Raw genomic sequence first — 20,248 nt, 5'->3', positions numbered from 1 at the left:
CCTTCTCGGATCTTTGATGGAGTTGAAGATTATATAATTGTAGTTACTCTCTACATTATTTAGACTCCTTGAGATAGAATGTTTAGCAAAACTTTTGATTCTCAATATTGTTTGTTATATTTATTTGTTATTATTGTATATAGTTGTATTTGGTTTAGTTCTGTCTTATTTAGACAAAAGGGGGAGATGTAGGGATAAGTCCCACCCCTTAGGGGGCGTGTTCGCCTCAGGCTAAAGTTCTCCTATAAAATTGGTGAGCATGCTCCCAGCGTCCTCTTCTGCTTTCCTGGTCTCCGCGGGAACAGTGGTTCTGTAAGTCTATTCCTCCATTAAAGCTGTCTATATTTTGACAATCTGTCTGCATTCGCTTACGCCGTTACAAACACCCGAAACCAAAACATCCAAAGACCTCCAACAAGTTGGGACCTCTCATACAGAAAGAGGTTTATGTGTTTGAGGGTTAATATATTGGATTAATTGCTTCAGTTTTAATTCTCTTATTTACAAATGATAGAAAAGTCTGCAGACTATTTTCTCTTTTCCATCCCTGCACTTGTGCCCAAACAAGCACACATACCCGAAAACGAGAGTGGAACTATGAGGGTGTGCCCAGCTTTCCGAGAGACACTCGATATGTTCTTTGGCAGATGTAGAAGGTAAGAAGCTACCCTGTCTCCTCACATTACTGGTCCTCTAGTTCCGCTGTCACGAAACCTCAGCAGAAGAAAGATGTGAAAGCCATAGTGACTGCTCTAGACTCCACTGTCTTCACTTCTCAGTTCTAAGATTTTTCTTGGAAACCACCTGACTGCTTTTGGAGCCAATGAAGTACCTATAACATTAAAATCATACAAGGACACAGAAGAGTATTGTGGGTAGTTTTTGCTTAAGATATTCAAGACCCCAGCTTCTACTTCCAGCACTGTGACAGCCTGTGAAATAGACATTGAGTGCCTATACTTGGTTTTCTTTTTCTCTCTGCAACTGTTCTTATAACGTTGAAGTTCTACACTATCTACATTATTTATGTCCTGTTAGCAAGGAAAGCAAAAGAGCCACAGTGTTGGTTAGCTGGCACCAGGAACAGACTTCTCACATGCAAGGGAAGAACACAGTGGAAATAAAAAGACAACACAGAAACAAAGACAGTTAAAAGAAGTAACAGTTGCTTGAGGAGAGTCTAATAGGAGGTTGAAGGGTTATCAGAATTTATGAGTGATCCTTCATATATGTACACCGTGACCTCACTCAAGCACAGAGTTCCAGTCTGGAATACCTCAAGCCTGATTATGTCCATGTCATTTCCATGCTTGATTTTATGGGAAAGAATTAGGCTTAAACATTTCTCTGTTGCTTTGATACTGAAACACAGACCCTTTCCAAATACCTTCAACCTTCCCTTCCCTCCAAAAAGTCTTGTTATTTTCTTTTCCACTGGTGATTTTCTGAGCACTCAGGTTCTTTGTTTCTTTTGTCTTCTCTAACAGCAACAACGTATGAATGCATCATGCACACCACGAAACAGCTTTCATAACTTTTACTTCTTTATACTTCTTCCTAATTGAAGGCACGGGACTCTTTTCTAGGGCTTTGCATTTTTATGACTTTTGCATTTTTATATTTACTGTTTATATTTATATATTTATATTTAATGCATTTTATATATACACCATGACGTTTTCATTTTTATACATAAACCATGACTTCTGCATTTTTATATATAAACATGTATCATGGTTATTGGAATACAGGAGAATCTCAATGCACCCTTATTAGATTTGAAAACAAAAATAAAGAATCTAAGTGCTAAGACAGTGATTCCTACATGATTACACTACCACTGGGCCAAATGGGAGGACTAGAAGTCAAGTTTTTCAATGTCTTACATGGTCCGTATTGTCATGTTGACAATGACATCCATTTATCCACTCATTCAAAAAAAATACTCAAGTGTCTACTTTGTTTCAATGTGTGTTGCCCAGTAGGGATACAGCAATGAAAAGAACAGGCATGTTCATGAGGTATGCATGCAGTGTGTAAGGAAGGGGTTTATGCCCTGGATGTGTAATGTCCGACATAGTAACCTGTAATTAAGCAAGGGTTTTAAAATTTAAATTGCTCAAAATTAATTATAATAAGAATGCAATTACTTTTATAAACCAGTCTCATGTCAAGTGTTCAATAGACACGTGTGGCTAGTGTATAGTATTTATTGCATAATTAGATTTAAGGGATATGTTTTTGTCATTGCTGAAAGTTCTGTAAGACAGCATGCTTCTCACAAACAGTAAATTATACATTGGCATGTTGTGGATGGGAATATATAATACCAGAAAGAAATGGATACAATTTTGAGGATATAATGTAGAGATTTTTAGGGTAAATTTAAAATATCTTTAGATAAATGTGAATATCATATAAAGATCTGAAAGAAATGGGCCAGAATATGAAGCTATTTCTTAATCTTATAAAAAATCATTACAGACAAAAAAGTTAAAAAATAAAGCTGACATGTTCTAGGGATAGCAGATGGAGAGAGTAATTGAAATGGTCAAAAAGAGAGATGACTGGCGTAGGCAGAAGCAGGAAGAAAATGGGGAGGTAGATCTTCATCATGAGAGGAGAAGCCTTAGCTGAACCTGGGTTCCTGAATTTTACTGACTGTTGTTCGAGAACAGATATTACACAATGATAGATCTGGGCTACAATTAGTTGTGTTATAGATGAGGTAACAGCAACAGAAGTAGGGAAAGTGATTACTGAGTATTCTGAGTAGGGAAAAACAACAAATTTGCTAACTGGAAATTAAGAAACAAGCACAGCATGAGTGTTGCAGTCTACTTACCTGACCTGTAGAACAATTCCGAGAGTAGACATTAAAACATGCCAAATTAAAAATGTTTATTAGGCATTTGAAGGTGTTAGAAGGAAATTGTATAAATTTGGGACTGAACTTGGAAGAAGTGAAGTTAGACATAAGTATCAAAAACATATCAATCTGCAATTTATATAAACTCATGGTAGGGAGGTTTCTGACGACAGCTTCCAATTCCTCGCGAATTACAGGTCTACTTAAACTGTTCACCTGGTCTTGATTTAATTTTATTATATGGTATTTGGTATATGGTACTTATTTACTGGCATAGGAAGTAGTTGAGCCTTCCAAAGACTAACTCTACTTCAAAGAAAATATAGACCAAATTCATAAATGTTGCTAAAATAGAGGGGGAAAAGGAGATTAAAAGAAACCTAATAAAAAAATTAGTTTATTATAAATAAAGATAGCAATGGCATAAGAAAATATAAAATGAAGCCAAAGTAATTGTCTTCCTTAGATTGTGTTCCTTAGTCAGCTATGCCCCATAATGGGAAGCATCAATGGAATATATTCAGTTCTAGGACAGGGCACCATGCTGAGAATGCAAATAAAAGAAAAGGGAAAAGTACAGGATGGACGGATCATGTTCTACTAAACAGAAAAGTTAACAGAAGCATGAGCATTGTAGTCAAATGGATGAGAAGTTAAACCTGTTTTCACTATTTTATTTGTAGTACATTCAAAATGCAATAATCATCAGTAAAGAATATATTGACGTATTGATCCAGAATATATTAAATATCACTGCTTCCATTTGTCTAGATTTATTACTAATGAATTTATTTAAATTATATTAAATTAGTTTACAGAATTTGCCTTAATTCATTTTTACTGGCAACGTATTTTCAATACGCTATTGATATCACATGCTATAAAATTGGTTCTTTTCAGGCTCCTCTGGACACTGACTTCTCCACTCTCTTTCTTGCTGAAATGCCAATATAGTAAAATTTAGCTAATACATCTATTCGCATAAGCCATACCATTCAGAATGTCATATTGTTTTGTTATAACTCTTCTTAGACTTGAAATTTCTGCTCAACAAAGGCAGAGTGTGATTTCCCTGTCTTGCTCAGAGAGGCAAAGGCTACTTTAAAGGCCAACACCAACCCACACGCGAGTTTAGCCTCATCCCAGTGCCTCCGCTTTGAACTTTCTCTGGCTGTGACAGGGAGGTTTCATATGGGCACACATTGTTTTTCAATCTGTTCAAACACAACACAGCCAGCCCCAGCCAAGGTCACAGGCACAATGGCATCTCTAGTTAGTGTGGACTTGGTGATTTATGCATTTTTTTACACAAGACACGTTTTCTCTGATTATTACATTTATAAAAGGAAGAAATGTGTGGAGGGAAATTCTAATGGGCAGAATGCAAAATCTAGACTAAACATTGAACTATCTAATTTAAATGTACGTAGATAGAGATGTGATATGAAATTAAAAGGATGGGAACATGGCTCATTTTCATCCCTTCAGTTTGAATCTTTTAGGAGAAAATGAAGGCATGGCAGGCATCGCCATATGATACTTTCTTTCCATCTATTCATCCACTAAAGTCTCTAAATTTCAGAAGTATCCACATAATTCATAAGTTTGAGTATTGAAAATAGACTAAGCTCAACGCTAAACATCATGGTGCTAAACATATTGATGCTCATGGTGGCAACACTGGGTTCTAAGAATAGTGAAGTGCCCTGTCTCCAAACCACTGCCCCCTATTCCACCATGGCATCATGCCTCATAAATTAAACAAAATAAAACTGAAGGAAAAGAGATCTTGTTACTTAGGGATTCATTAAAAAGCTGAAATTTGGGGGGACACGTTGGAAAAAGAAGAAGGCAGCATCAAGTCTTCGAATCAGGAATAAAGAATGCCCGAGGGTAAACAGAAAGGACCATGAGTGGAAAAGGCTCATCTCCAGAATTAAGCACTGCAGAAATCATTGCTCCAGCATTTATGGATATTACATAAGATGCATGGAGGATAAAACTCGTGCTCATGTATCTGCCTAATTTAATTTGCCACTTATTAAAGTCATTGTGTGTTAAATATTTATAAGTTTCTTAATGTAACAAGAAAGTGCCGCTTGTGGCCAAGAAGAAGCAAAAGTGTTTTATGAGACAGGTCTCCCTGATCGGTCTTTTACAGAACCATCCTTCTGAAGGACCAAAGGGGGAGAAAGCACTTCTATTTTAAATGCTATTTTCTTAAGAATAGCTTGGAAACACCTGCATCAAAGGACAGTCAACATTTATCCACTCGTGCAGTGAATCTCATAGGATAAAAACAACGAAAGCAAACAAGAAGTTACACATTGTTCAAACCAGCAGGCACAGGTTTTCAGAGATTTTTTTATAACAGTTATTGCCAAAACACACACCAGTTTATAGTTTCACCAATATCACAACAACATATACCCGTTGAGATAAAATTCCTAAGGCTTTGAATCTGCCATTTTATTTTACTAATACATAGCTCAAATGTTCGATAGATAAGTTTTAGAAAATGTTCCTTTTTATGCACATACGTGTGTTGCATATTTGCATATGTGGGTACATGTGGAGAGCAGTGGTCAATGTCAGGCTGTCCTCTCTGATTATGCTCCTTGTCTATGGAGACAGCATCTTTCACTTGAACACCCAGCCCATCGATCTGTCTAGTTTATCTAGGGAGCAAATGAAAGGAATCCCCTGTCTGCATCTCTTGCTAGAGAGATTGATTACAGGTGGGCTTCCAGACCTTCCTAGCATTTATGTAGGTCCAGTGAATACAAACTCTGGTCCTCGTGCCTGATGCAGGCATTGATACATACTGGATCACCCTCACAGACCCTGTAGATAGTTCTATTTCCCTATCAATGTAAGTCCCTGACATCGGCATTGGTTTGCTTTCTTAAAAAAAAAAAAAAATACAACTGAGAAAAGTAAAAGAAACCCCAAATCACCTATATACAACCACACCTGTGTTTTCTATCTTTTCTCCTACATTCCAATCCCTGCCTCATTTGCAGATGCCTTCTACACATATTATAAACAGGGGAGATCAGTTTGTTGTGGATGAGGGTTTTTTCTGAACGGTCTTCTCTGCTTTCAACCTTCCGGGAATGCTCACGCATTGCCGTGTGTGCTGAGGAAATACAAAGGCTGCTTCTGTGTGTTGGAAGTCAGTGATCTGTGCAAGAGGTGAAGACACAACTGTGTCAGGAACCTGTCGGCCACCAAAGTACACAAGCTTCCAGAGCATACAAAACACATCACAGTCAGAAAGATCTAATACTTTTAACCGTCATTTATTTGCTCACCAGTTAATGTTTTTAAAACGCTGTCAATCTTCCCTACTAGCTCTTTGGAGCTCTAATGCTTAGTGTTGTTGGTGTGACTTGGAAAAAAATCTAGCTGTAATTATGACGATTTTAATAACATGTGAGAGTTGTTTTCATTTAAGAACTGTCAGAAAATCTAGGTGATAAATGACATCTGGCTGCATGAAGTCTATAATAAATTAGTGCTGTGGTTGCAAGGATTCTGTCACTGTCAGAAAACAATAGGCAGAATTCCTAGGATAAAGATGAGTAGTTAGTGGTACATGGAGCATAAGAAACGGTCGGACATAATCAAAAAGACAAGCTCTAGAGGGTATGGCCCATCCTCCCTCTGCCAGACAGGATCTGCAAGTGTAGTTCTTCAGTAAAATATACTTGTGATGCAAATGCCCACGCTCACAGAGCTATCAGAGTCCTGGTGAGTATGTGCCTTGTGGTGACAGTCTGAATGGACTGACAACTGCATTCTCAGAGAGAGTTAAAAGAGGGCAATGATTGGCTTTCTTACCTGAGCTCAGAGATTGTGAACAGAGATTTTTGTCATGCTCTTAGCGATACCAAATTCACTGCCCTGTTAAGCCTTCTGATTCTGATGCTTATATTACCCCCAGGTTTGATAGTGATGCGCTGGCCACTATTTGTCAGTATGTGTCAATATAGAATCCATATTAGAGAAGCCTCAGCCAGACATAATACACAATACTGTCTGTGGTAGGTTAATCTTCAAGAGTATAATTAAATAACAGGTTCTAAAATAGAAAGACAGAAGACCTGGACATGTGCTGCTCATTGACAGAAACATCATAAGCAGATGCTCACTTGTTCTCAAAACAGACTCTGGTAGTTGTTAATTTTGTACTTATTACAATCAAGACGTAAGGACAACCACCTGTATTTTAACACATTCTGGACTGGGAGGTTACTCCCTTTTGAATGTAATGTTTTGAAAATACACTCAAAAGAAGAGAGCACTCATTCCTGTGATCTTGGTACCTGTTCTGAGCATAACTGTGTCCCCGTGAAGTCCATCTGGAAGCCTCCACCATTAATAAGGCGTTCTGCAGGGATATAACTTGTAAGGAAGTAAATTCAGTTTAAATAAGCCCATAAAAACATTAAGGAGGATCTCCTATGACGTCTGTGCACCCAGAAAGAGAGACACTGGGGCAGTGCAGGAAAAAGGCCACCAGAAGAAACAGCAAGAGGTGGTTACCTGCAAGCTTAGGGGAGACCTTATTACAACCAACCAGACGGGCACCTTGAATTTAGACATCCTGCCTGGAGAACCGTGAAGGAGTAAGTTCCTCTTGCTTAAGATACTTGGTCTGATGTAGTTGTTTCTGACTGTCCTAGGAGATTACTATAATCCCTTGACTCCTATATTCCGAGTCTCATTTCCCACATCTATGTGGGCAGAGAGCATGAGGCCCAGTAGGTAGAAGGTCGACTTCCTCCTTTTCGTCCTCCTGCCACTGGATAACAGCTACCATTTAACAGCACACTATTCTCCTTCGGGATACTAGAAGGTTCTCTGCTCTGCCAGGACTTTTGCATGCATATTGTTTTCTCTGTCTCAAACACTTCCCTGCGTCCTGATTGAAGCTGAATGTTCATCCTTCAGCTAAGAGATAATGCTTGATCATCAGCTATCGGTTCTGTTTTCATCACATAATTTTTTGATGCTGACAACATTGCTTTACTAATTCACATCACAACCATAAAAAGGAAAAACATCTTGAAGGTAAAGCAGGTAAAGCATCTGATGACTCATTGTACCTTTGGCACGGCTAGACTGTTTGCACGCAGTAGATACAGAATGCATATCTGGAGAATAAATAAATGAACAAATAAATTATTTAAGACCTTCTCCCCATTTGCAACAATGTCTCTGGTGATAACTAACTGGCAACAACTAACAGATAGTTAGGCAATGGATGTGCAAGAACACTGACTTCTATCAGCTGAGGACCAAAAGTATGCACAATGTGTTTGCTATATGCAAATCTCAACAGCTGAGCAAATTTTTGCTCAAAAATGGCCATCTAGAGTAATCCCATTAACTCTTTGAAACAGTGAAATTACTCTATTTTTACATTTATAAGATACAGTATATTTGAGACGGAGCTGGGAGGCGCAGGCGCCGGCAGACGGAGCTGGGAGGCACAGGCAGGCAACGACGGCTGCCGCCGAGACTGGAGGGGACCAGCGGCAGAGGTCGCAGGCGGCAGGGACCAGCAGGCAACACCGAGAGCAGATCGCCCCACTACAATTAAATCAAAGAGGTAGGCCTTTGGTTGGCGAGGGCCCTGGCAAACGGGGAGCTGGGACCGGTTCCGGAAAACCCTTCTTAGAGGTGAGAGGATTCTTGGCCCCCAGCAGGAGCCAGGAAACAGAGCGAGGGCAATTAGTAAGAGAAGCCTCTGGCCAGCAGAGAAACCTGATATGATTTTAAAGACCAATTAGATAGCATTGAAAGGAGGAGATGGGCAGGCGCCAAGGCAGAACATCACCCATTAATCAGAAAAACAACATGAAAACACCAGATCCCAAAGATCTTACAACAGAAAGATTTGAACACCCTAACACAGAAGAAGTGGAAAAAATTGACTTTATGAAAGCAATAGAATCCCTTAAAAAATATGTAATAAACACCCTTATAGAAATGGATGAGAAGAATAACAAAAAGTTCGAAGAATTAAGTAAATATGTACATGAGACCCTGGGAAACCAAGAAAAAACGATCAAACAGGTAATGGAAACAGTGCAAGAATTGAAAACTGAAAGGGAAGCAAGGAAGAGAACACAAAGGGAAGAACAGCTGGATATGGAAAATCTAGGCCAACGAGCAGAGTCTACAGAAACAAGCATAATCAATAGACTACAAGAGATAGAAGAAAGAATCTCAGATGCTGAGGACACCATAGAGAAAATAAATGCACTGATCAAAGAAAACAGCAAAGCCAACAAATTCTCATCACAAAACATTCAAGAAATATGGGACACAATAAAAAGACCAAACCTAAGAATTATAGGAATAGAAGAAGGAGAAGAATCACAGCTCGAAGGCCCAGAAAATATTTTTAACAAAATTATGGAAGAAAACTTTCCCAACATAAAGAAAGTTATCCCCTTGAATATTCAAGAAGCATACAGAACACCAAACAGACTGGATCAAAGAAAAACTTCCCCTCGCCATATAATAATCAAAACACAAAATAGACAGGTTAAAGAAAGAATATTAAGAGCTGCAAAGGAAAAAGGCCAAGTAACCTATAAAGGTAAACCGATCAGAATTACACCTGACTTCTCTATGGAAACCATGAAAGCCAGAAGGTCCTGGATAGAGGTACTTCAAAAGCTAAGAGACCATGGATGCAAACCCAAACTTCTGTACCCTGCCAAGCTAGTGTTCACTATCAATGGAGAAAACAAGACATTCCAGGATAAGAACAAATTTAAACAATACGTAGCCACAAATCCAGCTCTACAGAAAGTAATAGAAGGAAAATCGCAACCCAAGGAATCCAACAATGCCAACACTGACTACAATAACTCAGGCATCTAGTGAACCTTCACCAGCACAACTCAAAGAAGGGACACACACACAAACTCTACTACCAAAAAAACAATAAGAATAACCGGAGTAAACAACAATTGGTCATTAATATCACTTAATATTAATGGTCTCAATTCACCTATAAAAAGGCACAGGCTAAGAGATTGGATACGAAAACAGGATCCAACATTCTGCTGTTTGCAAGAAACACATCTCAACCACAAAGACAGGCATCTACTCAGAGTAAAAGGTTGGGAAAAGGTCTTTCAAGCAAATGGTCCTAAGAAAAAAGCAGGTGTGGCCGTACTAATTTCCAACAAAACGGACTTCAAACTAAAATCAATCAGAAGAGATCGAGAAGGACACTTTATACTCATAACAGGAACAATTCATCAGGATGACATCTCAATTCTGAATATCTATGCCCCTAATATAAAAGCACCCACTTATATAAAAGAAATATTACTAGAACTCAAGGCAGACATCAAACCACACACACTAATAGTAGGAGACTTCAACACACCTCTCTCTCCAATGGACAGGTCAATCAGACAGAAACCTAATAGAGAATTAAGAGAATTACTGGAGGTAATGAAACAAATGGACTTAACAGACATCTATAGAACACTCCACCCAAATAGGAAAGAATATACCTTCTTCTCTGCAGCTCATGGAACCTTCTCAAAAATTGACCATATACTCGGAAACAAAGGAAGCCTCCACAGATACAAAAGAATATCAGTGTCCACCTGTGTCTTATCAGATCACCACGGATTAAAGTTAGAAGGCAACAACAATGCTGCCCCCAGAAAGCCGACAAACTCATGGAAACTGAACAATCAACTACTGAACCACACCTGGGTGAAGGAAGAAATTAAGAAGGAAATTAAAGTCTTCCTTGAATTTAATGAAAATAAAGAGACAACATACTCAAACCTATGGGACACGATGAAAGCAGTGCTAAGAGGAAAGTTCATAGCACTAAGTGCCCACTTAAAGAAAACGGAGAAAGCATACATTGGGGACTTAACAGCACACCTGAAAGCTTTAGAAAAAAAAGAAGCAGATGTGCCCAGAAGGAGTAGAAGACTGGAAATAATCAAACTGAGGGCAGAAATCAACAAAATAGAAACACAGAAAACAGTCCAAAGAATCAATGAAACAAAAAGTTGGTTCTTGGAGAAAATCAACAAGATAGACAAACCCCTATCCAAACTAATTAAACAACAGAGGGAGAACACGCAAATAAATAAGATCAGAAATGAAAAGGGGGACATAACCACAGACACAGAGGAAATTCAGAGAATCATTAGATCTTACTACAGGAGCCTGTATGCCACAAAACTGGAAAATACAAAAGAAATGGACATCTTTTTAGATAAGTACCATATACCAAAGCTAAACCAAGACCAGGTGAAAGATCTAAATAGACCTGTTAGTCGCGAAGAACTTGAAGCAGTTATCAAAAATCTGCCCTCTAAAAAAAGCCCAGGACCAGATGGTTTCAATGCAGAATTCTACCAGAACTTCCAAGAAGAGCTAATACCTATTCTCCTTAATGTATTTCACAGTATAGAAACAGAAAAGTCATTGCCAAATTCCTTTTATGAAGCTACAGTTACCCTGATACCAAAACCACACAAAGACCCAACCAAGAAAGAGAACTACAGGCCTATCTCACTCATGAATATCGACGCAAAAATTCTTAATAAAATACTGGCAAACCGAATTCAAGAACACATTAGAAAAATTATCCATTATGATCAAGTAGGCTTCATCCCAGAGATGCAGGGCTGGTTCAACATACGCAAATCTATCAATGTAATCCACCATATAAATAAAATGAAAGAAAAAAACCATATGATCATTTCATTAGATGCTGAAAAAGCATTCGACAAAATCCAACACCCCTTTATGATAAAGGTATTGGAGAGACTAGGGATACAAGGGTCATACCTAAATATAATAAAAGCTATTTACAGCAAACCGACAGCTAACATTAAATTAAACGGAGAAAAACTCAAAGCCATCCCACTAAAATCAGGAACAAGACAAGGATGTCCACTCTCTCCATACCTCTTCAATATAGTGCTTGAAGTTCTAGCAATAGCAATAAGACAACATAAGGGGATCAAAGGGATTCGTATTGGAAAGGAAGAAGTTAAGCTTTCGTTATTTGCAGATGATATGATAGTATACATAAGCGACCCCAAAAACTCTACCAAAGAACTCCTACAGCTGATAAACACCTTCAGTAATGTGGCAGGATACAAGATCAACTCGAAAAAATCAGTTGCCTTCCTATACAGTAAGGATAAGGAAACAGAGAGGGAAATCAGAGAAGCATCACCTTTCATGATAGCCACAAAGAGCATAAAATATCTTGGGGTAACCCTGACCAAGGAAGTGAAAGATCTATATGACAAGAACTTTAAGACTTTGAAGAACGAAATAGAAGAAGACACCAGAAAATGGAAGGATCTCCCTTGCTCTTGGATTGGGAGGATCAACATAGTAAAAATGGCAATTCTTCCAAAAGCAATATATAGATTCAATGCAATCCCCATCAAAATCCCATCAAAATTCTTCACAGATCTGGAGAAGACAATAATCAACTTTATATGGAAAAATAAAAAACCCAGGATAGCCAAAACAATCTTATACAATAAAGGAACGTCTGGAGGCATTACCATCCCTGACTTCAAACTCTATTACAGAGCTACAGTATTAAAAACAGCTTGGTATTGGCATAAAAACAGAGAAGTCGACCAATGGAACCGTATAGAAGACCCTGACTTTAATCCACAAACCTATGAGCACCTGATTTTCGATAAAGGAGCTAAAACTATACAATGGAAAAAAGAGAGCATCTTCAACAAATTGTGCTGGCAAAACTGGATTTCAATCTGTACAAAAATGAAAATAGATCCATGTCTGTCACCATGCACAAAACTCAAGTCCAAGTGGATTAAAGACCTCAATATCAGTCTGAACACACTGAACCTGATAGGAGAGAAAGTGGGAACTACACTACAACAAGTGGGCACAGGAGACCGCTTCCTACGTATAACATCAGCAGCACAGACAGTAAGGGCCTCATTGAATAAATGGGACCTCATGAGACTGAGAAGCTTCTGTAAAGCAAAGGACACTGTCGCTAAGACAGAAAGGCAACCCACTGACTGGGAGAAGATCTTCACCAACCCCGCAACTGACAAAGGTCTGATCTCCAAAATATATAAAGAACTTAAGAAACTAGACTGTAAAAGGCTAATCAACCCAATTATAAAATGGGGCACTGAGCTGAACAGAGATCTCTCAACAGAAGAAGTTCAAATGGCCAAAAGACACCTAAGGTCATGCTCAACTTCCTTAGCGATCAGGGAAATGCAAATCAAGACAACTTTAAGATACCATCTTACACCTGTCAGAATGGCTAAAATCAAAAACACCAATGATAGCCTATGCTGGAGAGGTTGTGGAGAAAGGGGTACACTTATCCATTGCTGGTGGGAATGCAAACTTGTACAACCACTCTGGAAAGCAGTGTGGCGGTTTCTCAGAAAATTTGGGATCAACCTACCCATGGACCCAGCAATACCACTCTTGGGAATATACCCAAGAGAGGCCTTATCATGCAACAAAAATATATGCTCTACTATGTTCATAGCAGCATTGTTTGTAATAGCCAGAACCTGGAAACAACCTAGATGCCCCTCAATTGAAGAATGGATGAAGAAAGTATGGAATATATACATATTAGAGTACTACTCAGCAGTAAAAAACAAGGACTTCTTGAAGTTTGCAGGCAAATGGATGGAAATAGAAAACACTATCCTGAGTGAGGTAAGCCAGACCCAAAAAGAGGAACATGGGATGTACTCACTCATATTTGGTTTCTAGCCATAAATAAAGGACATTGAGCCTATAATTCGGGTTCTTAGAGAAGCTAAATAAGAAGGAGAACCCAAAGAAAAACATATAGGCATCCTCCTGAATATTAACCTTCATCAGGCGATGAAAGGAGACAGAGACAGAGACCCACATTGGAGCACCGGACTGAAATCTCAAGGTCCAAATCAGGAGCAGAAGGAGAGCGAACATGAGCAAGGAACTCAGGACCGCGAGGGGTGCACCCACACACTGAGACAATGGAGATGCTCTATCGGGAACTCACCAAGGCCAGATGACCTGGGTATGAAAAAGCCTGGGTTAAAACCGGTCTCACTGAACAGAGCGGACAATGAGGACTACTGAGACATCAAGAACAATGGCAATGGGTTTTTGATCCTACTGCATGTAGTGGCTTTGTGGGAGCCTAGGATGTTTGGATGCTCACCTTACGAGACCTGGACGGAGGAGGGTTTTCTTTGGAATTCTCACGAGACGGAGAACCCTGATTGCTCTTTGGGCTGACGAGGGAGGGGGAATGGATTGGGGGAGGGGGAGGGAAAGGGGAGGCGGAGGTGGGGAAGAGAGAGAAATATTTAATAAAGAAAGAAAGAAAGAAAAAAAGATACAGTATATTTGAATTCTCTGATGTTTTCAAACTTAAAGTCAATAAAAGAATGTGAAAAGATGAAATCTCTTTCCCATTTTTCAAGACCTGTTAAAGAGGCTTAGTTGAAATTTGAGAGACTCAGGCAGTAAAATTTCATGTTTGAAGACAGCCTATGCTACAGAGCAAGTTCAAAGCTGGACTGGGCTACACACACACACACACACACACACACACACACAAAACCACCAACAAAAAACTCAATTAAAGATTTGGTTCACTGAAGAAACCATTTAGTAAATCAGAGAAAAAAAAGAAGCATGAAAAAACTCAAGGTCAGATGGCAATCAGAACCGATTATCTTGATCTAATCTAATAGTCAGGTATTTATAGTCCATACCTCAATTTCCCCTGACTCAATTCTTGTTCCTACTTTTATGCCAAATGGGTAATGAATTCTCTACAACCTAGTATATCTGCTTCTTCCAATCAGAAGCCTGTGAATAGAAACTCCCCTTGCTACACTGAAACAATGGAGCCTGAGCCAAATGCCTGTGTCCTAAATGCTCACTCATTTAGTGAGAGGTGAGAGGAAATGATAACTTGAAGATTAAGAAAGGTTTTCCAAAAATGGCCAAAAGAAGGGACAGTGTCGCTGGGCGGTGGTGGCGCACGCCTTTAATCCCAGCACTCGGGAGGCAGAGGCAGGCGGATCTCTGTGAGTTCGAGACCAGCCTGGTCTACAAGAGCTAGTTCCAGGACAGGCTCCAAAACCACAGAGAAACCCTGTCTCGAAAAACCAAAAAAAAAAAAAGAAAGAAAAGAAGGGACAGTGTCTACTCCATTACCAAACAGAAGGGATCTCAGAGGAAAAGCCACGGCAAGTAAGTATAGAGACTGTATATTTGCTTTGGAACTGATTATTGACTTGTTTCTTCTTGCTTCACCCTTGGTTTCCAAAGTTCATTGGTGCAGGCTGTTCTGTCATCCTTGTTTATTATCTGTGGTTTCACTATTAAATGGATAATAAGGTCAAGAGAAGAATGTCTGGAGAAACAGTTCAGTGGGTGAAGCACTTGCCACACAAGTTTGGCTACCTGATTTCTTATCTTCAGAATCCACATGAAGGACAGAGTCATAGTCCACGAGCTTCTGCGATCTCGGAGCCCTTGCAGAGAGATGGGAGTGGAGGGCCACAAGCTTCTCACAATAGTGTACAAGAAAGACCCGTCTCAAGCAAGATGGAGGGAAGGAAAGACACCTGACAGTGCACTGCAACCTTCACACACATGCTATGGTACAGGCATAAAGGCTGGATAAGGTGGAGGGCAGCAGAGGGGAAGAGGAAGGGATAGATAGATAGATAGATAGATAGATAGATAGATAGATAGACTGTTAAATTAGCAAACTTCAAAAATTTACTGTTTGTTATGAACAATTACCATGAGCAAGGACACAGATCTGAAAGATTCTTGCACACCCCCTAAACACAGGGAGAGAATAATAAATCAATAAAAAGCAAATAAATAAATAAATAATTTGAATTTCACAACAATAAAACCAACCAAGTGATTAGGTCCTCAGTTCCATGGCTCTTACTTTGCAGCTCATTATTTCAATTCTCATACTATTCTGTCTTCTGTGCACCAGTAAAATGCCGAAAAAAACCCCAATGTTCACCGCCTATAAACTTCCGTTGCTGGCCTTCCCTCTTTCTTTCTGTGCCGATATCGCACCCGCCAACATGGTGAACGTTCCTAAGACCCGCCGTACATTCTGCAAGAAATGTGGCAAACACCAACCCCACAAAGTGACCCAGTACAAGAAGGGCAAAGATTCTTTGTATGCCCAAGGAAAGCGGCGTTATGACAGGAAACAGAGTGGCTATGGTGGGCAGACTAAGCCTAGTTTCCGCAAAAAGGCGAAAACTACAAAGAAGATTGTGCTGAGACTAGAATGTGTGGAGCCCAACTGCAGATCTAAGAGGATGCTGGCTATTAAGAGATGCAAGCATTTTGAACTGGGTGGTGATAAGAAGAGAAAGGGCCAAGTGATCCAGTTCTAAGCTGACCTTTTTATGAAAAAAAAAAAATCATGAGCTTTCACAAAAAAAAAAAAAAAAAAAAAAAAAAACAATGTTGTCCCAGGATTGTGCAACATAAATGTCATTCTGTGTATCAAACGACATCATATGCTCCACCTCTGACTGATGATAAAATACTCAATTTCATTAGACAACAGAATTCACAAACATTGTATGTGTGCTTTGACATAAGATCTACCTCATAAAGTACATGCAAAGTTTGTCATGAGGGATGACTCATCAGAATAAACATAATGCCATTAGTCTTAGGAAACAAAAGCTGTTCACAGAGCTGAGAAATGAGAATGGAAGCTCCATCTCTTTAGATCCTCTCTTTGCCCAGGGAATAATACTACTCTTCCATTAGGAACACGCTTCTTTGTAGGTTTTGATGCAAAGCTTCCTACAGTTTGCCGGATTTTGGTCACCATTTATCTGATGTCCTCAGTTTCATGAGGCCCTGTTTGTCAATTTGTCTCAATGACTTTGCTACTGAGGTCTTATTGAGAAAGTTATTTGTGCCTATCCATTGAAGTGCATGCTCTATTTCCTCCTCTAGCAGATCCAGGAATTAGATCTCATATAGAATTTCTCCAACAATTTGGAGTTCAGTTGTGTACTGGGAGAAAAAAGGAACTTACTTCATTCTTTCATCTATAGCTATAAAATTTGAAAAGAACTTTTTGTTGAAGGTGCTATGTTATTCAATTACAATGGCTAGGTCTGAAAAAAAAAAATGACCACAGAGGCAGGTATGGATGTATACAGAGAAGAACACTTATCACTCACTATTTGTGGTAATACAAACTAATGAACTGACTATGGAAATCTGTGTGGTCCTCAAAAAGATAGAAAAGGATCTACCACAGAGCCAACGATTCCAAAAGGACTCTGTTTCCTACACCAGAATAACAGCACATCTGTATTCATTTCTGCTCTATTCATCATACCCAGAAAATAGAAACTGCCTAGATGTGCATATAAGAATGAATAGAAAAATGGATAATGAAAATGTGTTACATTCACACAGTGGAATATTATTCGGCTATTGCAAAATAAAAAGTGAAATTTGTAGCTTCATAGATGGAACTATAAACAATCATTCTTAGTGAGATGACCCAGACCAAAAAGGATAGACACCAAGTGTTGTCTCTCACTTATGAGAGCTAGGTTTGAAACTTTGGATATGTATGATTAAATTGGACTACACATAGAATCAGAAAACTATTAAACAGCCATGTGAGATCTCAAATGAAGGGGACAGAAACCAAATAATATGAATGAGGAAAGGGGAAATAATAGAATAGCAAGGATTAAACATGGTGGGGAATGGAAGGGAATTTAGTATACAGGATGTAGTATGGGAAGGGATAGCTAATGCTAAAGACCTCCGAAAAGACAATATAGGAAGCTACTACTATAGAAACGTCATAAATTATGTAAGTCCACACACATAAAAAGACATTAAATGATGCTACCCTATAATGGGGTGATAATATATCTTGCAGACATCACAATTTACCAAATAAAAAAAGCCCAGTATCAGGTATAGGTTAAGTTTTTTGATTGGGTTTTTTTTTTTATAATTTGTAGTGGGGTCCCATAGAACCTCAAACATTATAGGCTATTGCCACCCATCTTGGTGATAAGATCATATTGCTGAAAATATCACATACTTGAATCATATGTCATGGAGAAAAGAAAACTGGTACCATCTTGAAAGTTTCCCTACTGGCTAGTTTTCATAGTACTGTGAGGTTTTGTTTACACTACTGATGAAGAAAAATATTCAGCAATTCTCCTAAGTTGTAAATCCTTTGAACTACAGTAGACTTCCCTGGAAAGATACACTCATGGTGCAACAGAATCAGGAATGTTATAGGTGTAACCAACCACTTTTTGATTATATTTAAAGTACACTCCATAAGATATAACTCATGCTTGATACTGGAATTGTACCCCAAACCCATCAGTGCATCTGCAATCCCTCTTCAGAATTTGGTTTTGGAGTAGGCAGCAATTGAGCTAGAGGCCTACAACTGGTCAGCATACAAAGAGTAACAGATTAGGGTGTTTTCAGCTCTAAATGGAACATCTGCATCACAAATCTTAGGGATCATTTTAGGGACCAGAACTCAAGTTTAGGGATCATCATGGAAGAAGGGGGAAAAAGATTGTAAGAGTCAGAATATAAGATCTGTATATGATCAAGCCACCAAAATCTTCAGCAACACACAGGCCTGAAAGAAATCTAATGTGGTACAAGCATAATATATGCAGGACTGCTGGAGTAGACCTGCACGACTTTCTGGGATTTAGAAGGCTAAGCAGAAAGCCCTAGCGATCTCAAACACAAGAACAGAATGACTTTCATTTTTATTGTATTTAGGAGAGCATTATTATGTGACTTATATTAATGTTCTCCCCCAAATAGGAAAACACTATAAAGCAGAAAAAATAGCTTTATTTAAATCTTTAAAAGAACAGATAACATCATATATTATGTCCACCAATCTGCTATGCTAAGATCTTTTGCTTCCTAGTCCTGAGGAAAATAAGTTCAATGGTCTGATGTTCACAGTGGTACATAATAAAACAATGTCTTTCTTTATCACATTTGTTAGTCACCTCTGTGATAATACAGAACAAATTTCCAGGGTGACAAAGTCAATTCTGTTCTCCATAATGATTGATATTTTCCCCTCCAAATTGAATTACAGGAAAAACATACACCACACACACACACACACACACACACACACACACACACGAAATAATCATATAGACTGGCTCCTCAAAATTTGTATTTGGAAGTCCTGCATGTATTCATCCTGGTGTTATCTCTCGACTAACAGACAAGTTTTGCACTAAAACACTATCCTATGCCATCCCTATTCAGGAAATAAATCCCACATTCATTAAAACAACACAGAAAGTTAAGATTATAATACACTTTCTGCCTCTACTTAGTGATGTATTAATGGGATGACCACTCAGCTTGACCTATTTGCCAAAATGTGCTAGAACTCCAGGAGACCATCTGGGCAGCCAGATGGGGTGCTGTAATATAGTGCCATTATTCTAAGGATGAAGTAATGTATCACTGTAATTTGCATTCCTTTTCCGCCCTTTCTGCATACCTTTTATTAGTTTCATTTTTTAATTTAGACATCAGGAGGGAAGATAACGCCTTGCTACCAGGGCCCAGATGCCAACTAATTACTACAAGAGGCTCCAGCCCTGACATCCTAGGCCAGACCTCAGAACAATGCTCCATATTTCTGGGTGACCCCACTGCAGTGATTAATAGGTGGAACGCAAAGCCCTAATGAATGTGTCAGATCTTAGATGCTCTCTAGGCAAATGCAGTTAGCATTGTGTGGAACACAACCACAGCTGCTTCATTAAACCATATGCCTTTTCACCTCATGGTCTTTGAATTTATTTATAATCATCAACCAAGGAAAGCCTATATGAGTAGAGGTCTACGCAACAGTAGGCAAAAGCTTAAATATTTTGAATCAAATATTGACTTTGTCCTCTATAAGAAGGAACTGTGATGTCATACATAGTTACCAATAAAAATCAAGGTAAAAGGGGTTGAAGGTAAGACCTAGGACAATGTACTTTTGACAGAAGACTTAATAAGCATTGCAGAAAAGTACTCAATCACACTTGATTTCTGCTATGGAGTCTGACTGGTCATACAAACCACACTTAAGGGGAGGCCCAATAGCAAGCAGTAGATTGCTAAAACAATACAAACTCAATGATATTTTTGTATACATTTTGTCTTTAAAAAATTGGAAATGAGAGAGGCCATTAGATGGCTCAGTGAGTGAAGGCACTTGCGGCCAAGTCTGGCAACACAAAACCAATTCCCACAAAACCCATGTGGTGGAAGAAC

General features: G+C 38.9%; 2 protein-coding genes across 4 annotated transcripts in view; one reads left to right on the top strand and one right to left on the bottom strand.

Annotated features, from left to right (window-relative positions):
- Positions 1-20,248, bottom strand: part of Slc16a7 (solute carrier family 16 member 7) — a 163,260-nt gene that overhangs the window by 46,373 nt on the left and 96,639 nt on the right. The window lies entirely within an intron of this gene.
- Positions 15,591-16,323, top strand: LOC126514750 (60S ribosomal protein L36a-like). The gene has a single exon (XM_050163881.1). It carries the CDS (start codon positions 15,847-15,849, stop codon positions 16,321-16,323), a length of 477 nt encoding a protein of 158 aa, XP_050019838.1. The 5' UTR covers positions 15,591-15,846.

The sequence above is a fragment of the Alexandromys fortis genome, unplaced genomic scaffold (genome assembly GCF_014885135.2).
Source record: "Alexandromys fortis isolate MF-2015 unplaced genomic scaffold, M_Fortis_MF-2015_v1.1 scaffold_125, whole genome shotgun sequence".
NCBI classification, from domain to species: Eukaryota; Metazoa; Chordata; class Mammalia; order Rodentia; family Cricetidae; genus Alexandromys; species Alexandromys fortis.
The sequence above is the reverse complement of the archived record's forward strand: the minus strand, read 5'-3'. Positions and strand labels throughout refer to the sequence as shown.

Bases quoted from the DNA above. Each gene is read 5' to 3' on its own strand.
- LOC126514750 (XM_050163881.1), top strand. From the start codon at position 15,847: ATGGCTCTTACTTTGCAGCTCATTATTTCAATTCTCATACTATTCTGT.